The sequence below is a fragment of the Lampris incognitus genome, chromosome 9, assembly GCF_029633865.1.
Source record: "Lampris incognitus isolate fLamInc1 chromosome 9, fLamInc1.hap2, whole genome shotgun sequence".
Lineage (NCBI taxonomy): Eukaryota > Metazoa > Chordata > Actinopteri > Lampriformes > Lampridae > Lampris > Lampris incognitus.
The window spans coordinates 50,947,863-50,973,681 of record NC_079219.1 but is presented as its reverse complement, the minus strand read 5'-3'; the positions used below and the strand labels follow the sequence as shown (position 1 = coordinate 50,973,681).

Here is a 25,819-nt window from a genome sequence, read left to right as displayed (position 1 = left end):
GTGACCATTAACTAGAGTTACAGTGACCATGTGTACTATTCACAGAGGATTGGGGAATAGTTGCAATCACAGCATTGTAAGATGCTGACGGATGTACTCTTGTACTTGATGTGGGTGTCCACAGAGTTAATGTGGTCGGTGAAATGTGGTACATCCTGAGATTTAATTTTAACCCAGGTGTCGTCAACAAATCTGAACCAATGGCTAGGTGGTGTCCCTGGATAGGACATCACAGCCCTCTTTTCCACTTCCTCCATAGACAAGTTGACCACTACATGTGAGACTAGGGAACCCATAGCACACCCATGCCTCTGCCTATAGTACTGCCCCCTGTATGTGAAGTATGTGGACTGAAGACACAGCTTCAGGAGCAGACACACTTGGTCAGTGTTAAGGGTGGTCCTACTGCTAAGGGTGGGGTCGTTTTGTAATTTCATACGGACTACCTCCACTGCTTCATCAACAGGAACACACATGGAGAGACTTAACATCATAAGAGACCATTGTTTCATCCCTCTCCATAATGATGTCCCTCACCTTGTCCACAACATCCATAGTGTTCTGAATGTGGTGTTCATTACTGTCGACCAACAGGTTAAGAACAGATGCCAGAAACTTAAGAGATGTTACAGGTCTCTGATGTAGTCATACAAACAATAGGGCGTAATGGCACATCCTGTTTATGTATCTTAGGTAATCTATACAGACTAGCTGTAGCTTCCCCTGAGTATGATCCGTGGTACAAAATTCTGTCAATAGCATTGTCCTGTTCTAACAGCTTCAGACAATCTATCACCTTTTTCTAGTAACCACCACCTGGATCTTGTTTCAGGGGCTCATAAGTATTCATGGTGCTGAGTAACGCCATAACTTTCTCATGATAGTCTGTCTGGTTTGATACAACAGTTCATCTGCCTTTGTCCGCTGGAAGGATGATGATGTTGTTGTCTTTGCTGAGAGTCGTGGGAGCTTGCCTCTCATCTTTACTGATGTTGGATGGTGGTGCCTTTGCATTGCTGAGGCAGGCTGAAACTTTCATCCGCAGTTGCTCCGCTTCCGGGTCCGTGATGTTGTTGTTACGGATCGCCGATTCTGGTGGTGTGATCAGTTCCACCAGCGAGATTCGCCTCGGTGTTACAGCAACATTCAGCCCCTTAGCAAGAATGTCTTTCTCCGTCTGGGTGAGTTGTCTGTCGGACAGATTCTTCACCCACTTGTCCACATTGCCGGCATGTGTCTGGCGTCCGTCTCTCTGTCTGCCGTTGAGGACGCCGTCCGTTGTCTGTTGAAGTTTCTGTTGTACAGTAAGTAGGTCGAACTTCTTTTGCTGCCTGGTTTTCGACTTTCTATGTTGTGCCAGACGAACCCTCTTCATGAAGTCAACCACATGTTGATGTGAGTCTGTTGGTTCTGCTCCTCTTTGGCTTTCAAGGTGTCGATGGAAAAGTTCGTTTGTCTCACCCGTCCATTCGACAGCTGGCTCCGTGCCTTCTGGAGGTTCTGCTTAGCTTGGTGGCCCTTGACCAAAGATTCCATTTGCCAGCTCTTAGGTGTAATCCCACTCTGTCTGCCATTTTACATACCGTTCACTAGTTCTCATGTGCAAGTTTAAGGCAGGCCTCGTCGAAATGAGTCAAAATGTCTTTATGCATTCTCATCATGTCAGTACTGAGAAAGCACTGGCTTGTGCATCCTAAGTGGCTGGGTTTTTTCTTTCCATCACTAAACCCTCTATTTTCCATTGCTGTGACTTAAGATAGATGACTGAAGAACAAGTAAATCCAAAATTACTTAAAACACCAAGTAAAATAAACGCACAAGTAACAAGTATTTTTGATAGTACTTTCACTTCCATTATTTTATAACTTTATTGTCCAGCCAGGGATGCAAATTTTTCTTCAGCCTCACCAGGCACTCACATAAATCACACACTGTACTGTACAGTATGCTAGTACATAGAGTGGAAGTAAAAAGTCTACTCACCCCTGTTAAAATGGCAGGTTTTTGGGATGTAAAAGAAAAACGAAACCAAGATAAATCATGTTAGAACTTTTTCCACCTTTATTGTGAAATTGCAACCAAAAAAGCAATCAAATATTTTAGGAAAAAAATATAAAAATAAAATCTTACAATTACCTGGTTGCATAAGTGTGCGCGCCCTTTTGTAATTGGGGATGTGGCTGTGTTCATCATTAACCAGTCGCTTTCAAACTCATGTTAAATAGTAGTTAGTATACACCTGCCATCAGTTAAAGTGACTGATTAACTCTAGATTAAGTTCAGCTGTTCCTGTAGGATTTTCCTGGCCTCTTCTTGGTTCTATCCGACTGCAAAACCATGGTCCACAAAGAGCTTACACAGCATGAGTGGGATCTCATTTTTGAAAGGTTTTGATCAGGAGAGGGGTACAAAAGAATTTCTGAGGCATTAGATGTAATTAAGATTAAGTTTCCTTTGTTAATCCCCTCGAGGAAATTCAGTTACTGCAAATTAACCCATCCTAGCTGTGGTCTGTGTTGCTAGGAGCAGTGGGCTGCCACCTTCATGCTGCACCCGAGGACAGGAGTATTAACCCTAACATGCATGTTTCTTTTGATGGTGGGGGAAACCGGAGAAAACCCACCACAGATATGGGGAGAAGATGCAAACTCCATGCAGAGGACGACCTGGGATGACCCCCAAGGTTGGACAACCCTGGGGTTCGAACCCAGGACCTTCTTTCTGTGAGGCAACAGCGCTAACCACTGGGCTACCATGCCGTCCAATGTATAACATATACCATGCAACATATTGAAGACAATCATCAAGTGGAGAAAATATGGCACAACAGTGACATTACTGAGAACAGGACATCCCTCCAAAATTGATGAGAAGACGAGGAGAAATCTGGTCAGGGAGGCTGCTAAGAGGCCTCTGGCAACATTAAAGGAGCTGTAGGAACCTCTTGCAAGTACTGGTTGGTCCTTACATGTGACAACAATCTCCCATATTCTTCATACTGTGGACTATGGGGTAGGTAGAGTGGCAAGACAGAGGCCTTTTCTCATGAAACAAGACCAGGTCAAAACCTAGTTTATGGATGGACCGTGTATGGTCAATGTTCGAAATTGTGACCAATTTGTTACGGGGTCAGTCACTGTTGATAATGTCAATTCCTGTATATTAAATATTCATCTGTAATTTCCTGTAGTGGTCCCAGTGGTATTTGTTCCTAAAGTGTACTGAAGTAGCATATCACATGACATGGTTAAGCTATGCTGAAGTAAAAAAAAGTTATAAATGCATTTGCAAGAACAATACTTTCCACTTATGTCTTGGGATGTTTGAGTTGAAAGAGAATTTGATTTAATTGTAAATATAACTATTCTAATTATCTGATAACTTCCCCTCTTTCATCTGTTTCTATCTGCGGATGTCTCTTGTACTTGAGTGTTTTGTCAGAGTGATTGTTGTTTTGGGGGGCTTTAACTGTGTCTCCCCCTCATGCCTCTCGGTGCAGGGAGAGCTGTTTTCTCCCCTCCTCTGCTTAGTGCTGGACTGTTAACAGTGCATTACCAGATGTGGAAAGAGCAGCAAAATATTCCATTCTTAACATTTCAGTAGTATCCATGAGCAGCAATGGATTCTGTTCGTTAGCGTGTGATAAACGTGTGGAATGAGCTGTGCCGATTCATTTTGAGAGAGCAACGGCCAATAGGGAAACTTGTCATTGGTCACCTGTTCCAACGGCCCAGTCGTGTAACTTGTTTGAGGAAAATTTGTAATTTGTGATATTGGGCTATACAAATAAAATTGACTTGACTTTACTCTATACATGGTCGCTCAGGGACATACACGATTCTGGGGTTGGGTTTCTTGGGATTCTAGGGTCTGATCCAGCCAAAAAAACATCCACGCCCGGCTAATTTGGCAGAAAGATACATCCAGTCTCCCAAAACCATGTGGGGAAAATGTGTTATGGTCTGATGTGAGACCAAGGTTCAACTTTTTGGCCATAGTTCCAAATAGTATGTTTGGCACAAAAACAACACAGCACATCACCAAAAGAACACCAGACCCACAGTGAAGTATGGTGGTGGCAGCTTCATGCTTTGGGGCTGATGTCCTTCAGCCAGACTGGGTCTTTAGTCAAGACAGAGGGAGTCACAAATAGCTCCAAATACCAGCCGATTTTGGCACAAAACCTTCAGGCGTCTGCTAGAAAGCTGAAGAGGAATTTCTCTTTTCAGCACATGATGTATATCCAAATTAACAAAGGAATGGTTTCACCAAAAAAAAGATCAACGTTCCGGAAGGGCCCGGGCGGAGCCCAGACCTGAATCCAATGGAAAATCTGTGGGGTGACCTGGAGAGGGCTGTGCACTGGAGGTGCTCTCGCAATTTGACGGATCTAGAACGTTTTTACAGAGTGGGAAAATATTGGCAAGTCAAGATGTGCCAAGCTGATAAACTCTTACCCAACAAGACCACACGGCTGGTACGAGACAACACACGGACAGCCAGTCATTCAGCCATAAAAGTTGATTCAAGATGTTTATGTTAAAGTCATCCCCCACTTCTGACCGGTCTGTTAACAAAGATGATTTTTCAAGTCCTGACAATGGACCCCAAAGACATTTAGGATATGTTCAAAATGGAGACGGGTTAAAATGGATTGACGCAAATTTACCACGTCTTTTTGGCCTGTTTGTGGCGTGTCTGTTTCTCTGTGTCTCCAGGGGCAGTTTTGAGCAGGATGTGGAGAATGGCTTCCATCAATACGCTGATACCTGCCACGGTAGGGTTGAAACATAGCTTGTGTTAACTGTATTTCATTATGATTCTCACGCAAACACAATCCTCTGCACAGGTTCTCAAAGAAGACCTAACAGTTATTGAATTTCCATTTCGGAGGAAACTATTTCACATCTAACAGATTATAATTCAGCATTTCACTGTCTTCATTTGCCTTCTTCAGCAAAGCATTTGTTCTCCCCCCCCCCCCCCCCGTCACATAGATTACAGTAAATACTGTCTCCCGTCTATTATAATTGAATTTACGTGTGGGTATTAGGTGCTTAACAAAAACATGTGGGTTGTTTTCTGTTGTCTATGTATGTCTCAAGCATGTCATCAATTAGAAATTAGAAATTAAATAAATGTAGGAAATTGCCTATCTAATGTGTGTGTGTGTGTGTCCGTGTGCGTGCGTGCATGCGTGTGTGTGTTTGCTTGTTTTTTATTCATTCCTTCTGCAGATGTCCTGGCGACCACTCGCAAGCAAAATCCAGCAGCCGATTCAGCATATGGTCAGTAGACGTCTCTGTACCTCATCTTTACTGCTTAATTGTTTCAGACATTTCAGCTGGTTACCACTGACCGCTGCAGGTTTGCTAGCTAAGTCCAGTACGTGTCTGTCCCTGGTTGGCTGGGTTCCCCACATGGGTCCGGCAGGCTTTCCTGTAACCAAAGCCACGTGGTTTGATTTCACCCCACACTCCTGACCAGCCACTGATGGACCCGTCGGGCCACTGAACACGGGTTTGAAGGAGGTTTCACGTTGGTAGGACCAGTTTAAGCACACATTCCTGCACCACGTGACCTCAGTCAACCGCCAGTGCTCCTTGATTTGCATATCTATTGATAGATGCTTGCGCTGCCATTAATTCCTTCTTGGTCTTAGCTGTTCTAGCCAGTGCAAACTTCAGCAACAGAACTCTTTGAGAGCAGCAGAATGAAGTGTGCTGCCTCCAGCTCTCCGAGCTTGACAGTTTAAACATTGGAGCTGTTGTCCGAAGCGGCAGTAGCATCACTCTTTTGACGGGCCAGTAGCTATGGTGGTCGCGCTGCCTAATGCCCTGTATCAGGAGGGATCATCATCCCCGTCACGTCCCATTACTCCCCCGCCGCCCCCACACTGAAGGCCCTTGGCAGGGCCAGAATAAAATGCTGCCTAGCCAGCTAAGCTCTTGGACATGAGGGGAAAGACAGAGTTAGCAGAACTATGTGTCACTGCAACGTTCAGAATTAGCCGTTTTCAGCCACCAAACTCTCTCGGCCCACATTTGTCTATAGAGGTTAAGCCAGTCCAACTTTTTTTTGGCTGCCTAAGAGTCCAGTTTTTGAGACTTGCTCAAAGTCAAATGTCTTCATCACCAGACAAATTGGGGCATGGGGGGAGTTAATGGGGGTGGTTTATCCGGCAGGGTGATTCATATCAGCCCATCATGGGGAGGGATGTTGGCCATAATGGCCGAATAGTGCCATCCATCCAGCACGGCTCTCCGTCTCCCTCCATCTCCTTTAGAACAGAGGCGACTTTGTCTACCTGAGGATTAGCCCCGGACCTCCAGCATCCCACAATGCATCGCTGCTCTGTGTAGACTCTGTCGGAGGAATTACCAAGCAGTGGGTAGCGGGACTTGATGAGCAACCCCTCCGCTTAACCCTGCAGGGCTCTCAACACTGCTATGCTTTGCCGCTCCGTTTGAAGTTCTCAACACACAGCCAGACTTTCTTTCTCTCTTTTTTTTTATTCTTTATTTAGTTTTTCTCAGCTCAGTCACACAGAAAGCCTTTTAAAGCCTCGCTTCTGAAGATCAATTATCAGCTTTCCCTAAATAATAAAATACCCCATATGCTGAACAAAGCTGTCATTGCTCAGGGGTCCCGGTCCCAACATTTGAAAAGCGCACTAAAGGCGGCAACATTTGCTTTCTTCCTCTTCCTCCCCCGTCACCCTGTACAAACCCAGTCCACCCAGAGACATCAAGAGACAGACACTTGTCTGTAGGTAGTCAAGTGTTCCTCTTTGGCATAACAGGCCTTGTTCTACTTGGGTATTTTGTTTTTTTATTGGGGGCAGGGGTCCAATAGTTGAAGATGAATAATGATGTAAACTCCCCTAGCCCCATGCATTAGAAAAAAATTGTAATAAAATCGACAAAAAAATACAGTCCTGGAGCTATTGTCCAGCACACCAAGGCCAAACAGCCCCTCCACCCCACCCGGCCCCCGATGTGCAGTTTTAATTTCCCCAGCACAGATGGCGCACTGACAGTGCACCTTATCTGAAGCAAAAGCTTTCAGTTTGCACACGCAAACAAGCACACACACGGAAAAAGAGAATAGGCCCTTCTGATAATGATAATATTACATTTTATTGGTATAGCACCGGCGCAGTGGTTGGCGCAGTGGTTAGCGCAGTTGCCTCACAGCAGGAAGGTCCTGGGTTCGAGCCCCGGGGTAGTCCAACCTTGGGGGTCATCCTCTGTGTGGAGTTTGCATGTTCTCCCCGTGTCTGCGTGGGTTTCCTCCGCGGGCTCCGGTTTCCTCCCACGGTCCAAAGACATGTAGGTCAGGTGAATCGGCCATACTAAATTGTCCCTAGGTATGAATGTGTGGGTGTGTGGGTGTATGTCGGCCCTGTGTGATGGCCTAGCGGCCTGTCCAGGCTGTCTCCCCGCCTGCCGCCCAGTGACTGCTGGGATAGGCTCCAGCACCCCCGTGACCCTGAGAGCAGGATAAGCGGTTCGGATAATGGATGGCTGGTATAGCACCGTTCATTGTCAAAGACAATCTTGAAGTGCTTGACAGTGCATTAAAACAGTAAAAACAGATGACAACAAAAACAATACATGATTAAATTAAAAGCTTTTCCGAATAAAAGTTTCTTAAGGCCAGTTTTAAAAGAGGCCAGAGTCTGGGGAGCCCTTAGATGGACCTGGAGGGCGTTCCAGAGACGGGGGCTTCTCCTCTGAGCAGTCTCTCCGCAGTATGCTAACATTCCAACAGTCCTCAAGGAGGACTGTAGTCTTGCTGTTGGATACGTCATGGAAGTCAATATGTTGGATTTTTTTTTTTTTTTTTTGCCAAATGTTCCGTGTCGTCGTCGATTCTCTCGGCTAGTTTGCCTCAAGGTGACACGGTTCCTTGTAAAACGGCTCTGATGAAGTAATGTGAAAGACAGATGTGGTAGAAAGCGTTACCCCGCCAGCTACCAGCGTCTTATTTCCAGTTATCTGGTGCAGCACTCAGAGGGTCAGCAGAGAGGAGAGCTCACAGTGGTGGGAGCCGAGCGTGGTGACCCGTGTGCTGGACTGTCTCGCCGTCTGGGTCCCTGTCACAGTAAAGTGGGGGATTATCTGTAAGACGGACAGAGGCACCGGGGTTAAATGATTTCTCAAACTGAAAGCTGCAAGTTCTCTCAAATTATAGTCATATGAAGGCATAGTCTGTGAGCAACCCCCATTTCTGTTCTAACTGCAGTCGCCACGGAGGTTCGATTAATGTCATCAGAAATGCTTGCTTGTCTTTTTTCATTTTCACTGCAACTTTAAATAAAAATTGCAAAGCAGTTAAAAACCTTCTTAGTGTTAAAACTCTAAATTCAGTATTCCCCTGCTGCAAAACCAGCCTTTTTGAATTCACCAAACAAATGGCTGATTTTCCAAAATAATGGATAATTTTTATTAATTTTTGAAGGATGAGAGATTTGTATTGAAAGTACGGCATTAGGTCAGTGTCAAAAGCAAAGTTGAGGACAGATTATTGAGTTATAAGTCAAAGCAAATGTTGCAATTGTTAAATCACAGTTTCCACTGAGAGGGAGTTTGGGCATTTAGGAGCAGGTGGGAGAGATTCCCAGAGTTTCAAACCATCTCGTATTTGGGGGGGGGGGGTGAACTCGTCCTCTCTGCTTTTAGCATGCTGTGTTTTTCCACTGTTTTTTAAGTGTGGGTTTATTCATCATAACACTTTTCTCCATCCAGGGTTCAGCCCAGGTTTTCTGAGGGGCTGAACTCTTTGCCACATAACAGGCATAACGTAACACAGCGGTCACTTTATTCAGCTGTTTCCCAACTACAGGTTCCTTTTTTTTTACATGGAAGTAATCTAAGGGGCTGCAGGCGTGCCAAAAGCAGATGCCTTGCAATAGGCACTCTTGTCTTTTTTCCTTTGCCGGCACAGAGAAGTTTCTGAAGTTCGGAAGTTTTAATTTTTCAGATGAGTGAACCTGACACCAGCTGCTTTATGAATAAACTGACCCATCACGATGAGTTTATGACGGCAGCAAAAATGAAAATGAATAAAAGCGCTGGTAGAAAAGATTTAAGTGGTATTCTTTTTGTGCTTATTCCCCAAAACTTGGATCAATAAGAGTTTGGGAGTGAAACAGTTGGCTGTGTTGTGGGAGTGTCTGGTAAGTATTGCAGCCTTACTCTCGCTTACTGATCCTTTCAGCCGCTACTGCAAGGCTCTTTATTTGTTTTTTTTACACAAAGTGCATATTGTGTTACCTGCATTTTTTTTTCCTTTAGCAGCCAAAATATGGCCAAGGGACCCACCCACACAATAAAGTTGATGGTGTGCACACAGCTTAAATTTCACTTTTAACTAATCCCTCACTTTGTTGCCCCCTCCTCCCCCTTCGCCACAACCACAGGGAAGACCTCACCCACAAGCGCCAGTGCAACCTATCAGGGGGCGGCATTCCCAAAGGAGGCAGGTGACCCTGAAAGAGATACAGGTCCTGTTGGCCCACCCCGACCAGGGGAACAGGGGTCACCTGACTCGGAGCCAATCAGTGTGGAGATGGAGGGTAAGGGGATGGGCTTTCTGTCTCTGTTGAACTCTTAACCTGCAAAGGATTGCACCGCTGGGCCCCGAGCGTTTCACTGCACACCTCCGACCATACCGGCGTCTGACGCTGCCGACCGACCCGCCGGCTCACTGAACAGAGATTTGAAGGAGGTTTGACTCCGGTAATACGTCATCCCGGTTACGGCACACACCGCAGCAGCACGAGTTCAGTCAACTAGCCTTCATATCTACAGCTTTGATGGACACTTCCTGTCACTACGCAAAATCCCATCTAGGCTAACCACTGCAAAAGTAAAGTAAAAGGACTAGAGTACTATGTCTATGGTTGCAGTTTTCAAAAACTAATTTTGCTAGTTTACAGTTGTGATAATGATGAATTTGTTCGAGTCCTGGGAGAAATTAGCTTGAATAGCAGCAGAGACTAATGTACCAGGCAGACTCTGGTTGATAAGCTCATGCGCAGGTACACGTGTCTTGTTAATATGTTAATAAACTGCCAGCGTGAAATATCAGCAAGTGGTTCCCTCACACGTCGCGTTCTAGATTTGGTAATCTCTCGGTGAAAGGCAGTGAGCAGTGTTAAGCTGATCAGCGCTTCTTAATGGTTTCGCTGGTGCGAGTGTTTAAGGGCGCCATGTGATAAATGTTTGATATGACCCTCGACCTCTGTGTACATTTTCACCAAGTAGAATGAAATATGGATGGGCCATGATGCAAACCCTTCTCGCAACAGTGTGAAGATGGCCTACTACCTTGAGTAATGCATTCAGACGTGTTGGCAAAACAGCCACAAGCTAGCCTTTGGATTAGATTTAAACTCTTCAATAGACAGTGTATTGGTTTTAATTAAGTCCTCAAATCAAGTGGAGCCTCCGAGTCTGAACCGTCCTGCTCCCACGTGCCCTTCCCCTCGTCTCTCACTGAGCTCTTTAGCTCTTCAACACACACAAACTCCTTCCCTGTTCTGAAAGCCACGACACAAGCCAGATAGTCTCTCTCTCTCTCTCTCGCAGGGATCCTAACACGAGGCTTTCTCACTGATGCTTCTGTATCTACCTACTTCACTGTTTTCTGACTGGGTAGTAGCGGTGGCAGCTAGCAGTTAACCGATTTACAAATTATAAATTAAAAGGCTTTACTAGCCAATGTGGATTAAAGTTCTGTCTCCCCAACAGATTTTCATCACTAAGAAAAATAAAATAATTTTTATCCCCCCCCCCCTTTTTTTTCCCTCCCCAACTGTACTTGGCCAATTACCCTATTTTCCGCTCCACCCCTCTGCCGATCCAGGGAGGGCTGCAGACTACCACATGCCTCCTCCGATATATGTGGAGTCACCAGCCGCTTCTTCTCACCTGACGGTGAGGAGTTTCACCGGGGGGATGTAGCGCGTGGGAGGATCACGCTATTCCCCCCCCTCCCTGAACAGGCGCACCGACCGACCAGAGGAGGCGCTAGTGCAGCCACCAGGACACATACCCACATCCGGCTTCCACCCACAGACACGGCCAATTTTGTCTGTAGGGACGCCCGACCAAGCCAGAGGTAACACGGGGATTCGAACCGGAGAGCCCCGTGTTGATGGGCAATGGAATAGACTGCTACGCTACCCGGATACCCCCAAAAAATACTGACGCCACAAAAGGTGTTTTTCAAATCGATATAGATTTGCAAAACTATTTAGAAAAGAAGGGGGGAGGACACTTAAGCACAGCTGGACAAAGCATGTTTTACTTACCGTTAACCATAGGTGGCACTAGGGCATCAGGTATGGGGAAGCTAAATATCATAGGATTTTCACAATACTTAAGTAGCTTAACTCATCAGTTAGACTGGCAGATAAAGTCCTCATCCTGCTAAAACATGACTCCATGAACCTTATTCAACTGTCAGCATTTGACTCAAAATTGCAATCAAATACCCCATTAGACCAATACCTTGTTATCGCTGGTGTCTTCAAACTGAGGGCACAGCAGATACCATTCATTCGTCACATGGATTCATTTACCATTTATCCTGAGGTCAGTGTGTTAGGTTTGTTGTTGTTGTTTAAGATGACCACAGTCATCCATCTCAGGATGAAACGGTGTTAGTATGCACCTGTTAGCTAGCTAGCTAGCTGGTAGACAGAGGACCTCAAACCCCTATTTATTATAAACTTTTTTATTTTACCAACACTCTATAGATCTAATTCATAGCAAGTTGAAAATGAAAATAATCATAGCTTTTTCCGCCTGAACGACTGGGGTAGTACAGGTACGTAGCAGTAAATACACCAGATAGGGAACAAAATGAACAGCTAGCGAGTGTAAGCACATATTATTGTACGCTAGGATAGACTACACTGGTTGCTACTGAAATAGAACAAGCATAAATAAAATTGATAACAAAAACTTTCAAAAACTATTTATGAATTTTGAAATAATAATAATGTCCCTGCTGCCCTGCGATGGTTTGGCAGCCTGTCCAGGGTGTCTCCCCGCCTGCCACCCAGTGACTGCTGGGATAGGCTCCAGCATCCCCGCCACCCTTAGAGCAGGATAAGCGGTTTGGATAATGGATGGATGTCCTGCTTCAGGACCTCCGTCCTAAATCTAATATCTTAAATCAGTATTGATTTTTAATGTTTGCCAGTAGTTACTGCCCAAAAAAAATTATTTTGTTGGTTAAATTTGTTTCAGTGAAAATTTCGGGCAAGCTAAGCTTCCCCTCCCCTAATAGTGCTGCCAATGCCGTTAATGTTAATGATAGGGATTTAATAATTCAATAAAGTCTGACTGATTGATTAAGTGACTATTTTGGGCTGTACAGCCGAGACATAAGGAATGATTAGCTGATGGATTAAAATGGAAAAAAATTCTCAAGACTGAAACTCTCCCATGTCAAGTAGACCCTTGTTTTTTTCTACATTGCAGAGTTTATTAGACTTAAAGGCACATATTTGAGTGTAATATTCTATTAATTTGAATAAACCTACTCTTTATATTGTTCCTTTTTAGCCTGACTTGGGCAGTGGGAGACAAAGGCAAGGTGGTATGAATATTCATACAAGACTTAAAGATCATTGCTGTACGCCAATATATGAGAGGATAGATGACCTGCTTCACATATTGTTAGCTTTAATAGTGAGATACTTTTGTTTATTTCAGGCGTCAACCATTTTATTTATCTTGTAATTTGTGACAGATTGACAAGGGACCGATTCAGCTCCATGCTGGACACTGTTCTCTCTTCACTGTTTTCTTACATTTTGAGCCGATATTCTCGTGCAATAACCCTGAGAAGGAGCACAAGGGTCCAATACAGACTGCCCCCAACAATAGATGGTAGAAAACAGTCCCGTGACCCTAAAGTGATCCTGTAGGATTGAGATGATTGACAGGTCAGGAACTGAGCAGATGGGTGGGGAAATGGTGTCATATTCATGTTAAGAGCATATTATAGCATGCAGAGCTGGAAAGTCTGGGAGAGAAGGGATTCAGGAGAAAAGAGGGATATTTGGAGATGAGAGGATGTAAAAACGAGGGAGAAGAGAGGGATGTGCTTCTGTGGGGATAAGTCAGCCATGATGCTTCTTTATTTATTTTTCTTTTAATCCCTCCGTCATTTACCCCAGCTTCCTCTGGTATCGTGTCAGCAGCCCATAAATCCCCAGCTAGCGAGAGAGGTTCCCGTTCACACCAGCAGAGTCTCTGGCTGCAGTGATGAGCCACTCAGGCTCAAATGAGAAAAGCCCATAACACATAACTAACCCGTCAGCCAGTGAGTCCCAGAAGGCAGAGAAAGGATGGAGCTAGAGTCGCTCCCGCTGCTTTTCAAATCAGATGTATAGTGCATTTGATAAATTCAGTATAGCTGTTCAGTCGTTGACCTGCCTCTGGCTGTGAAAAAATTCAAAGATATTTTCATCTAACACATCACGACGTAGGGGAAAAAAATCAATTCGTCAATCATTTTGTGTTAGCGTTTTGTAAAACCCGGAGTTAAAGGTTGACTTTGATTTGGCCAGCAGTGGTGTCATATCTAAAACAGACTAATCGGTAGAGCTGCGAACCTGTTGACCTGCCGCTACTTAAAGAAATACCGGCGGCCGGGCTGGATGAGAGCCATCTCCGGCAAGGGAATCCACCCACCGCTGTATTGTGTGGAAACACAGAGCCACGTGTGGGCCAAGCCATGCTGCAGAAGACATGGGTTTCTACATCTCGCTGAATTGTCTTCTGTTTTCCTACCATCTCTTGTGAAAATTACCTTTCCCTCGGCTCCCCTGCACATTACAATTAACCGGCGTGCTTACGACCAAAACACCCCGGCTAGCAGCTAATTTAGCTGACATGCACGGGGAAAGGGCTTAATAATGGAAGCAAGTGAAGCAGGCATCCTGCAACTCATTAAAGCGCTGCAGAAGTTGTGCTGTAGAAGGAGCAGAGGGCAGAGGTGGGCAGATCCTCTTCATGAAGAGGGGCAGGCGGCCAAGGGGGATGCTGCCGCTCCTTTTTTCAAGAGTTATTTATACCTCTGAGGACCACCGCTAACTCACTGCACTGGATAACTTCCTTCTGTGCCAACGGAAGCAAAGCACAACTTGCATTAGCTCCTTCTCCCATCTGCACTTGAAGGCTTTCATTCCACAACACTAGACTGAAGATATTACAAGATTAATTTATCAGCGCTAGTTTAAAGGCCTAGAACATAAATCAATTTCCAAAGGTTGTTTTACTTTTATGTTAGCGATAAATATGTAAGGCTATGCGTCACTTTTGATTTCAGTTAGAGATACTTCATTTCAGAGCAAACCTTGAAGTTTCACATATGAATCCTTAAGATGTTTAGAACTTAGAAAGCTTAAAATGGGATTTAGGCTGTTTAGGTGAAGACAGGTCGATCATGGTTGTCCAGCTCTATGTTCTCCCAGCTTTTGTCGCAGGTCCTGTGCAGCATGGTGGGCATATCAAACCCACACCCAAACACACACCCACACTGCCTCAGCTGTGTGGGTGTAATCGCCGATTTGGGGTCCCTTAGTCATAGTCCTGGTGTAATGGCACTTGTTAAAGGTCACTCAGAACAAAATCATTTTTTCCCCTCTGCTCAACTCGCCAGCGATTTACAGCACTTACCAGTGACATCATGTTAAACGACCAAACTGTACACTGCTACGCGCTCTACAACTCCCTACGAATCATGACGCATACAGAATACCTCACTTTCCGCAGCCTGCTGCAGTTTTAACCACGCTCTACTACAGGGTAGCTGTTAAATCTCTGTTCAGCGTCAGCGCGGAGCGGCGTTTGAAGCGAGGTGTCGGTTCTGAGCGCGATCCACGGGGCCCGCGGTGACCACAAATCCACCTGTGCAGTCCTCGGCTCTTCGCCCTAACCCCTTGACCCTTGCTTCTGTCTCCTTGACCTCTGGGGTTTAGTTTTCACATGTGACCTGCCTGTTGTGTTTCAGTTGGACTAACCCTTTAGCTCTACCTGCCTCCTTGGTTGACCCCTCTATCTCCACCCTCCCTTACCCCCTTTTATGTGACCTGTCTTTCTAGTTTCCGAGCCTGTGGCTGAAACTGTGCTTGGATGTGTTTCAGTGATCTGCAGTCCATTCTCCGTGACCCGCCTTAAAGAGACCCCTCACTCCAAGGGCAGCAGGAGGTCAATGATAACTGCCATGATGGCTGACATGGGAGAAATTTGCATGTTGCTTTGTACCTCTTTAAAGTTACTTGAAAAAAAAAGATTTGTTAATTTGTCAAAGTTTTCCATAAAGCGCGCAGTCTGAATTATCATGGAAAGCAGGATCAGGGCTGAAGGAAAACTAAGTTGGAGGACAGAGGACTTCCTCGTACACATGACCATGTCTTACCATGTCTGGCAGAACATTGAAACCAGAGTGTCTCTTTAAGCTGGTCGGTAAAGCTCCGATTGCTCCGATGCTGCCTTTTGCTCACAAACACACAAAAAAAACTGTATATTTTAGTAATGTGTATATTTTAGTAATTGCATTTTAAAGCTGGAATTTGATCCTAATTGGCTTTACAAGCAACTGAACACAAAATGGCTCCCCCCTTGACTTGTTGAGGCAGTTGCATGTCTGAGGATATCATGTGCATGTGCTGTTCCTGGTTCCATGGCCTGCGGTAAGTTTATCAGGCGCTACTTTGACCACACTGTCTGCTGAACCAGTATTTTAAAATAGCATCTTTATTTATATGAAACCCGCTCAGAAACATGGTGCGTGTGGTTGCCAGATGCTGCCACATGCTTCATTTACCAGTATTCAATCAACGTTGCAATCAAACCTATTGGTGTGGACACGTCAACACACCTGGCATGAAGAGCAGGAGTCATTACCACCGCTCTTCACCTGGAATGTTCTATCCCCCATATCGCCTCCCCCGTGTGCAGCAGGAATCAGACTGCATCCAGTTGGCTGGCCACTGAGCTGGAATATTATGCAAATTTCTAATAAGTGTACATGATTGAATTCACTCACTCAACACCCAGACCCTGTGCACAAACACACACACACACACACCCACACCTGGACGGGTGTGTGTACACATGCTCAGTCAGTCTGCGTTCGTTAGCCGTGTCTGTCAGTGCACAGACAGCAGGCATCTAAACTGTCCAATTACAAAAACCCACAGCAGCAGGCCCAAGCTGTTTTTCTTTTCAATCAGATTTGAAAAAGAAAATGATTTATTTTCTTCCCACCCCAATCTGAAACCACTGGGAGTTTTCAACAGTTCAGTTGTTTTTTTTATTATTTATTCATTTTAAATCTCGAGCATTAGTCTCGGGATTAACCGTCGCCTATGAGACAAGGGCCAATGTTGTTTCATTCACTTTTCCTGAGACGTCAGTTGCCGTTAACTGAACATGTACGCGTGTTCCCGAGACAGGAGAAGTAGAAACTACTCGGCGATGTTTTCGGAACATCTTCAGTTGAACAACAGACACTAAATGCATCTCAAGAGTCGTCGCGGATGCGTACTGCCAGAATATACCATTGAGAAAAAGCCTTTATCGTAGGGGAACGTTTCCTGGAAAAGAAAATTTTTCAAGTAATTCAAGTTATTTCTCAAATCTGACCTTGAAAGTTGCTGAGAGGAAACGCAGCCCCCAGTGTCGAGAGCGTGCGCTGCTTTCATGTCCTGCAAGAGACGGGTGGCAAATTCTTCGCCATATGACAAAATGTGAGTCGTCGGGGATTAATTGCTGACGTAGAAAATGTGCAGGGTGCTGTCTTATTAATGAAGTTAATTTTAGGTTGTCCGAGAGCTTGGGAACACTGCAACTTAATACTTAATGGCCGGCACTCTTAAAGAGTAGGTGTCAGTCTGGTTGTCATGGCTGGTTTACTGACTCGGATGCATCGCCTGCATCATCAGATGCATCGCCTGCAGGAGGAAGCACTTCACACATGGCAGCAGCGAGACTGTTGGTACTGACTCTTCCCCAAACACAAACCCGTCTCCAATTGGAAAGATGCGTCAGGACGCCCTTGTGCAAAGCTTTTACCTGCTTATGTAACCTAATGCGCCGTCTATTTTTAACAACACGGGTGCACTCACACAGCGTTTGTCTTCCTATGGCGCCATGGAGGAGTGTAAGACAAACAGGGCTGTTCCTCCTACACCACAACACAACTCCCGCAGAGCGGCAAGCCTCAAAGCCCAGCAGACCCCACAGCCTGTCACTCACTCTCACACCTGTCTGTCTGTCTCTGTCTCTCTCCCTCCTCTTCTCTCTACCCCCTTCCGCCTTGCTCTCTATCACTCCCTCTCAGTACTCCACCTCTGCCTGCCATCGTTTTTGCTCTCCACCTTTCATCCCCAGTTCTTTCCCTTGGCTCCAGCTGCCCAATATCTGGGATCTGCGAGTCCTTGCTCGTACACTTTTCCTCTCCATTGCCACTTTTGTCACCAAGGTTGAATCTTATCCCTTTATCGCCTCTTACCTCCTTCTCCCCAGCACTCGCCTCCAATTGCTCGGCCCATCTGTCTGTTTACCTTTTGGCACCTTCGGTATCTCTATATTAAGACTCTCGCTGAGCCGAGACTGTCTACAGTTGACACAGAAATATAATGTGACAATGTACAAACGGGAGGCTGAAAATGGCTTGGAAACCATGTAAACACTGCAGGGATGTTGTGAAGGCAGGCGAAATTATTGCCTTTACCTGAGGCACCCATGACAGCCCTCTAATAAAGATGTAATATTTGGGGAGGCACAGAGTTCTGATTCTGTCTCAGTTGGGTTTAATCACCCTTTGTCACCAAAGGACGCTGAAAATGCGCAAACAGGGAAGCGTTGCATGGATGGCAAGTCACGAGGTTCTGTTCGCCTCCACTGAAAGTCCCTCCTGGACGCCACATAGCTGCTGGTGTAGTCAGTCCACCAACTCTTGATTCAGTGGGTATTAATTTCTCTGACCGTGGCACCATATGTCCCATATACATGGTGATTGAGTCATCCGTCCCAGCTCCTGTAGCATGTCGTGTCAGGCCGTCCGTCGGGTTTAGGATTAGTTTACCCCCGCTGTGCATTTCAAACCCCCTACCCGACCGCGGCACTTGACTCATACTGCCCAAGCAGGAGGAATCCTTCAATTAAGCCTGTTCCTGTGGGGGAGAGGGTTATGGTGGTCCCAGGGGGACTGGATGACTCACAGGTAGCTGGGAGCCAAGGGATGACAGCGGGGTGAAACCACAGGGACCATCTATTCCCTGTTGCCTCGGCCTTCGGAGACACTTTGGCACCGAACACATGAGGCAGCGCAGTGGTGCCAGTGTAGCGCTGACTGACGGCCTTTGTAATTTAAGGCTGGAAAAGAAAACGACACGAGTTATATACGATGAAAGGGGAGGTATTAGCGGGCTTTCTGCAGCAACACATTTGATTGCCTGTCCCGCTGTGATTGCAATTATGATTTATGACTTTTTAACGTGGTCATAAACCCAGGCAATTATGAGAGAGAAATGGCTAAATATTGATTTTTAATTTGAAGCTCCATTGAAAATGTTATTCCCAGAAAGATTATAGTGTAGTGTAGTATTAACTGTTTTATCTTTCTGTAGGGAAATGTTAGCAAAGCGGCTACACTGCCCGTGAACAGTTTTATGAGGAGGTAAAATGATGAACCTCCTGAAGCGCATGCGCTGAAGTGGCACCTCTGCATTCTGAGGAGCAGACGAACTGAACAAGTTGCACAACAACTTTATGACCTACATGTAGAAACTCGAGCGGAGTGAGTGTGTGTGCATGCAGATCTATCAAGACTGACGACACGGACCACGTTTGATTCTAATTTTGTCACTTCTCCTTCCTGGTGCGTAACAAAATGCTGTCACGCAAATGCTTTAATGGTGATGAGAGGAGAAGGAGTTGTCGTCCTACATCCTGTGCAGAACTGGCACAGTGTCAGGTGCCTCTGGGACTTTAAGTCCTTGGTCTGACAATGAGCTTAGTTCTTACTCATTTGTTCTTTTTGTTTCCTGTGGATTTGTGATGGATTTCTTTTAAAACATGAGTCTTTGCAATCAACATTTCAACACCAAGTTCAACTTTATTGTCGTGTGTACTGGAATATAAGGAAATTATTGTGCCCTGGCTCTCTCTGCCTTAACACAAAAATCACAAGGACACCCCCCCCCAAAAAAAAACAAAAAAAAACTCCAGACGCACAAAGACTATGTACACAGAATCATACATTATATGCACAATATAGAAAAGTACACAATAACACAACACTGTAAGGTGCATGTGGGTGTGTCAGCTGTTCAGCAACCTGACTGTCTGTGGAAAGAAACTATTACTGAGACGGTGGTGTGTGATTTGATGCTCCGGTAGAACAGAACATGAGCGGGGTGGCTGGTGTCTACAGCATGCAACAACGCTCCAATCATGCTTCCCAAAAACACATAGACACATACACAGACTGATAAACAGTTCTGGATTATTGAGACGAGGTGCTGTTTGGAATCCACATCTCGGCTTTACCTTTCCATTACAATGCAGGTTTCATTCACATTTTTTCTTATAGTATTTACTTTTGCAATTTCTTCCCCGTGGACAGATGTTTATTGTTTATTGATAGTTTTCCAGAATTTCACTGCCTGGCTAGATGCACACGACAGCTAATTTAAATAGAACTTCTTTTTGAAAAACTTAAGTTTGTCTCAAACCCTTATTTCCAGCTTTACTTTTGAGGGGCAAATTGGCTTTGAAGTCATTTGGTGATGGAAGAAGCACTGGAGAATTAGACGCTCTAATGCAGATCTGATAATTGAGTCCTCACCAGTCGATTATCATCATCTTAAATGTCATAAACCACCATTAGGGCTTATTTTGGCACAATCATTTTTCCATTATGGCATCTAAAGAGTTTTCATTATCTATTGAATTTAGCTTGTTGGAAACACCTGCATTTCCCTCCCTCCTCGGTGTACCCTGGGCATCCCCTCATCCCTAGGCTAATCAGTTTCACAGAGAGTCATTAAGGATGGAAAGGGGCCTGACACCACAGATGGCAGCAGCCCTTTATAAATGAGTTCACATTATGGGAGGTTACAGGTTTCACTCCTCTTGGTGGCCCTGTCTTTCACACCGTCAGGCAAACGGTGTTGGGATCACATAACCCAAGGACATTTACATAGTAAAAATATTTCAGCACAATAGCTCTTGTGTTTGTTTTTTTGTTTTTTTTGGGGGGGGGGGCACTGTGGCACAAACCATCTCTTAAGCTTTAAAGGAAGTTCACAGCTTTATTTGGGCCTGTGTTGGCAGAGGCACTATACTCTGTGAGCCACTGGATAGACCTGTTATTTTTGGCACATTCATCATACCAGGTGCATTCGTCCCTGATCCACACACTGGAAAGCACAGTCTGTGAAAATGACATGAGGCTGCTGCCGGTGTATGCCCATCAATATTTAAAGCCCCAACTCATTTCAAAGTTGATTTCTCAGTGACTGGGGAGCTCTTGGCCTCTGCCACATTTCCAGTCTGGGAGGAAAAGCACAGGCCCTGACAAGAAAAGCTTTATTGATCTAATAACAGTGGAGGGGAAGGAAGCATAGAGCTTAGTTCAAACACCACTGCCATGCTGGTTTCTCACATGGTGAAGTCTCTGTAAACACAACCTGTCCATCCCAGCTGCTTCTTGACATACTATAAGCTTTGAAATAGGAGGGATTTCTTTCCCTCAGGGACTCAGACAGTCAAATCTTTTCACTGAAGTTTTCCTTTTACCTGTTTTATGTCTCCTAAAGGTGTGAGGCGCCCCCCTGAGGTGGAGAAGACCAACCATAGTGTCCATTATACTCTCCTTATTGCCTGTGTGTTGGTGGCATTTGTTCTGGGCGCTTTCCTCTCTGGCTTCCTGGTCTCCTGCTACTGTAACCACACAGGCCACAAGACTAAGAGGTTGGCAAAAGATCCAGAGGCCCCAATTCCACATGCCTTGTCCCTTCGCAGCCTGGCTAAGCTCAACGGTCTGCTGGACAACCAAAGCAAAGATGGGGATGTGCCCTCTCCAAAGATCTACAACTCGTTTTTCCCTAACAGCAAAGAGCATCACCCATCTAGGAGAAATGGCCATCATGGCGTCACCATGGGAGACCTAGTTCACCCTCACCACCTCCACCACCAATCCTCTGAGCTATCTGGTCTGCCTACACCTGACTCCACCCCAGAATTGCCCATTAAGAGCATAAAGCCCTTCAGGAACCAGTGGGAGAAGAACCAAAACTGCAACAATGCCAAAGATCCAAAGTCCCACAACATGGGCTCCAGACCAAGCTCAGCCCTGCTTCACCAGCAGATCTTCCCCTACTCCCATGCACTGTCCAATGGGCAGCCTCTGGTGGGAGGTCCCATGCATCCAGAGGAGCGGAAGATCCACAATGCAGAGCGTGTGCTTTCCCAGCAGCCCTACCCCTGTTACCCACAGAAGGTGATGGAGGTTACCTCCCTGGATGAGCTCCTGAAGCACATCCATGAGGCAAGCAGCAGCAAGACCACCCAGCTCATGAGTCCAACTGGTCTGATGGCAAGCGGTGGGGGCTGTGGCCAATTAGCCTTTGCCAACCGCATCCAGCCACAGATCCCCGAGACAGAGTCGGCGCCCTACTACAGCTCCTCCACTTTGCCACGAGACAGCCTCACCCGGCGTATGGATGTACCTCCAGACATACCACCGCATCACCAGTCCACTCTAGAGAGGAGACACTCCTCTCAAAGGCACTCGCTGATCGCCGCAGCCGCCAAGATGTCTAATGGTGGAGCTGGAATAGGAGGAGGAGGAATGATCCCCAGGCAGCACAGCTTCAGTCAACGGAATTGCGGGTCCCACCAACCACCTCCTCTCCTTGCACGGATGAATTCCACCGGCAGCGCCTGTGAGGTCCACTACCCCCTCATTCCTAATGGGTACCTGGCGCGCCAGCACAGCTACAACAGTGAGCAGCAGGAAGTCCTCCACCGGGGGGCTATCGTCCGCCGGACCTCCTCTCTCAAGCCTGATGTCCCTCCCAAGCCCTTGTTCATACCTGCCACTTCCCCAGTCAACCCACAGGGAAAGTTCAACTACTGAGGAAAGAGAGGTGGAATTCTAGACTGAGGAAGGATTCTCCCTTATCCTCGCCTCTTTAAGGAATTTCCCATGAAGAAATGCAAAGTGTTAGAGGTTTCAGACCTTCTTCAGAAAACAAGATTGTTTGTGTGGCAGCAGGTGTCACTGTGGATGAAACTTCAGCCAGACTTACCCCCCACACCCCCACCACTCCTTTTTTGTCAAACGGATATCTTTGTACCATATTGGTATTGCTCAGCTACTTGCTTATAGAACCGTAAAGGACTTGGGTGACGTGATGTCACCACCTTATCTTAGGCTGCCAACATCCTCAGTGTGGATTTACATTGCGACTTAGATTTTTGGATGCATCGGTGTTTAAAAACTTTACACATCAGTTATCCTCAAGACTTAAAAGCCAGAGCCTCCTGCAATGCTTTCAAGTTAGACTCTTGCTTTTGATGATCTTTTTCTGATGTAGTGTTGGTAACCAGTTCTGACCCACCCCCATCCTCGAATGTGTTTATATTATGCATGTGTGTGTATATATATATGTGTGTTTATATCCACACCGAATATGTATACATATACATATGCAGTACATGTAACCTGTGGTGAAAAGTCATCAAATTCCCCTGAAAGTAGTTATGTCTTTGCCTTATTATACTCCTTCATCTTTGGGCATACTGTATCGAAAATTCCCTTGATAAAGGAAATGTGGACAACCCATGTCTGAGGGATACCAAATTATGCACTTCATTAGCAAATTCCATGCTCGATTGGCTTAAAGATTTAATAAATTTCTGATACTGACACTGCAGAGTAAACCCTTCAAAGCAGCTGGTCTTTTCTGGTTTCCGTTTTTGGCTAGTTATCCTGTCCCAGCAGATGTCAGGTTACATCCTAAATGGTGAAGTAGGGTCCACTAGCGTTAATTTCAGAATACTGCAAATGCATTGGTGCTCCACATCCCCAATGGGTTCTACATCCTCTTAAATGGAAATAAAACTTTACTTTCCAATATTTGGACCCAAAGAAGAACAGGACAGTAAATGTCATCTGAGAGAATTAACGTGACATAGTATGGACTGCAGTTGCTATAATTATTAACTTTATGACTATTGGTTGTAAATAAAGGAATAAATACTAGCCAAACTTAAACTGTATGTGTAAATGTGTGCCTTATTTAATATAGTGTGTTATATGAGGGGTAAAGGAATGGAGTTAAGATAGCCACTATAGTTGATGTTTCATTTTGTATGGTTGTATGTGTCTGTTGTAAATCTCAAGAGTTTCATTCCAAAACAAGGTGTTTGCCATTTGAGAAATATGTCACCCAGCAGAAAAACAGATGAAAGTATTCTTTAGAAAAAACCGCTGACATGAAAGTATAAGCCTTAATTGATTGTTTTTAAGTTATTGGCTACCTGTAGCTATTATCGATGAGAAACATTTTGACAATGTAGTCATCTTTGTTTCCTAAATAGTAAAGATAAATAGTGGGTCACTTGTTTTCCAAAATGTTAACATATTGGGCCAGAAGAGAGGTTTGAGTGGCTCATCAGGTCCTCTTCCTCTGAAAGGCCAGAGTTCAGTCTCAGGCCTACCTGTTGATGTGTCCCTTAGCAAACTACCCAACCCCCACATGACCCAGGGGCCCCACACTAGTTAATGGAGCCTGTACTTCAGCCAGTGTAAAAAGAGATTTCATCAAGTCAGGAGTATGTAGAAAATTTGTATCAAAGAGGATTTTGGAATGAAACCCTTTATTTGTACTTTTATTGAAAAGCATTTTTTTGTTTTTGTTTTTCTCTACATCGCTTAAGGTCTGAGCCTGCAGGGTTTGTTCTGGGGGCCGGGGTTTTGGTGGCAGAGTACCAAGCTTGAGGCTGCAGATGTTTGAGGTGTCCATTCTTTTCATGTGTGTTTCCACCGGGTTTAAGTTCTGATTGCCGTTGTAAATCATTTTGTTTAGCATTAGCCTTTATTTAGGTTAGCCGTGGAGCACAGTTCCTCTTGAGCTACACGTATAGCCATTGTCAAAGTCCCAAATTTACTCCACATCGAAGAGGTGGTGTCTGGAAAATTCAGTTAAACCGGAAGTTGTGAGGAATCGTCTGGCAAAAAGTTGGACCAAAACGTTTACCTTTCATTACAATGGGCTATATTAATGAAAACATTTGAGAAAGAGTTGTCTTAATAATACAAAATATAGAATTGATGGAGGCTAAATGTAGAATATGGACTTCTACAATGGCTAGTACTGTACAATATCACACCGGGTACCAACTTCAACAATTAAGGTTGGGAATTTATTTTCCCGTTGTTTCTTTTTCCCGTTTTAAAATAGGAATGGTGATGGTATGTTCTTCCTGCCTGAAATGTGTGGAAACATGCAGAAATGCGTTGAACTCTCTTATCCAACTCCCTGATCAAGTTAAGATTGTCCTTGGATCGGTGTGTTTGGGAGTGATCGTGGAAAGGTTTCCTGGGTCTTTGGGTCGCTGAACATCTGCCGAGGATTTTCCTCAGGGATGGGAAAGCCAGTTGGCTAAGCCTCACAAACATCGGCCCCTCAAATCTCTCCGCTGTTGCACTTTTTTTCGGCAAAGTCGTTTTGGCCACAGCCGACTGGAATCTTGATCAATTCTGGGGAAGCGACACGAGACGCTTTCTGTATCTGTGTGGTATTCACTTGATTCATATTTCCTAGAGCTCTTCTGGTCTGATGCAAAGTTCACCATTCACAATGCAATCCGAGGCCAGGACAGCAGAGGAAAGCAGCCCATCACTCACTGGACACGAGCTCTGCTGTAAGGAAGGAACGTGATTTGGATACAGCATGCAAAAGTGCATTAAATCACCTATTGAATAATATATGATGAAAGTCTGTGACCCAAATATCTCACAAGAGGAATTGTGGCAGCTACGGTGTTTGTGTTGAATAATATTTTATATCAGTTGGCAACAGAGATTGTATGAGAAAGGGAAGGGTCCCTACTCTTAACAGCTATGTCAGTATTTGATTTTTCTGAACTTGCACAGAGTGTAAATACATTCTATCCGGGGCGGGATCACATTGATTCAGTATTCTGTTGTTTTTGTTTGATTTCCGGGCTACACCTCTTGAGCTACTATGAATTTGGTCTCACAGAATACCCATTGTATGTCTCTTATACTAGGAATAAATGAAAAATATACCGCAGACGTCTGTGATTGTGTGGCTAAAATTTTGTATTTTGGACATTTAAATGCAGCGAGTCTTGCTGTGCACCAGGATGTTGAGGGTTTTGGTGTGTTGCTGTGGAAGGTTTTTTTTTACAGGTCTTATCTAGTGAGGGAAATACTGACTGTTCCTCGAACCACCAGGTGACTTCCTGTTACACACAAATGTGTTTGACTGATTGGCTTAACAATGTAGTTTAGCATTTCTGAAGCATTTCTCGGCTGAGCCCTAGTGGCAGATTTAGGGTTTGTGGTGGTAGCAAAGAAATGCTTTTTGGGGTTTGCACGTTGGCTCTCGTCACTTCCCACTGAGGCTGCACTTACACTTCCGGTCTTGAAGCCCAGCCCCGATATGTTTACCTACAACCGTTTTATTTATGTATTTATTTATTTTGACCGTCTGCTTACATCTACTACTAACAGAGACCCATATCCGAGT

The 25,819-nt window shown here is 45.1% G+C and overlaps 1 protein-coding gene across 2 annotated transcripts in view; it reads left to right on the top strand.

Annotated features, from left to right (window-relative positions):
• sema6e (sema domain, transmembrane domain (TM), and cytoplasmic domain, (semaphorin) 6E) overlaps positions 1-25,355 on the top strand; it is a 224,375-nt gene extending 199,020 nt beyond the window's left edge. Inside the window, exons 18-21 of one of the 2 annotated variants that reach the window (XM_056285728.1) lie at positions 4,719-4,777; positions 5,238-5,288; positions 9,425-9,580; positions 20,855-25,355. In XM_056285728.1, the coding sequence (XP_056141703.1) occupies positions 4,719-4,777; positions 5,238-5,288; positions 9,425-9,580; positions 20,855-22,176 (1,588 nt within the window). In that variant the 3' untranslated portion in view covers positions 22,177-25,355. The remainder of the gene's footprint in view (positions 1-4,718; positions 4,778-5,237; positions 5,289-9,424; positions 9,581-20,854) is intronic. The other variant, XM_056285729.1, reaches the window with a different exon arrangement.
• Positions 25,356-25,819: the final 464 nt, after the last annotated feature.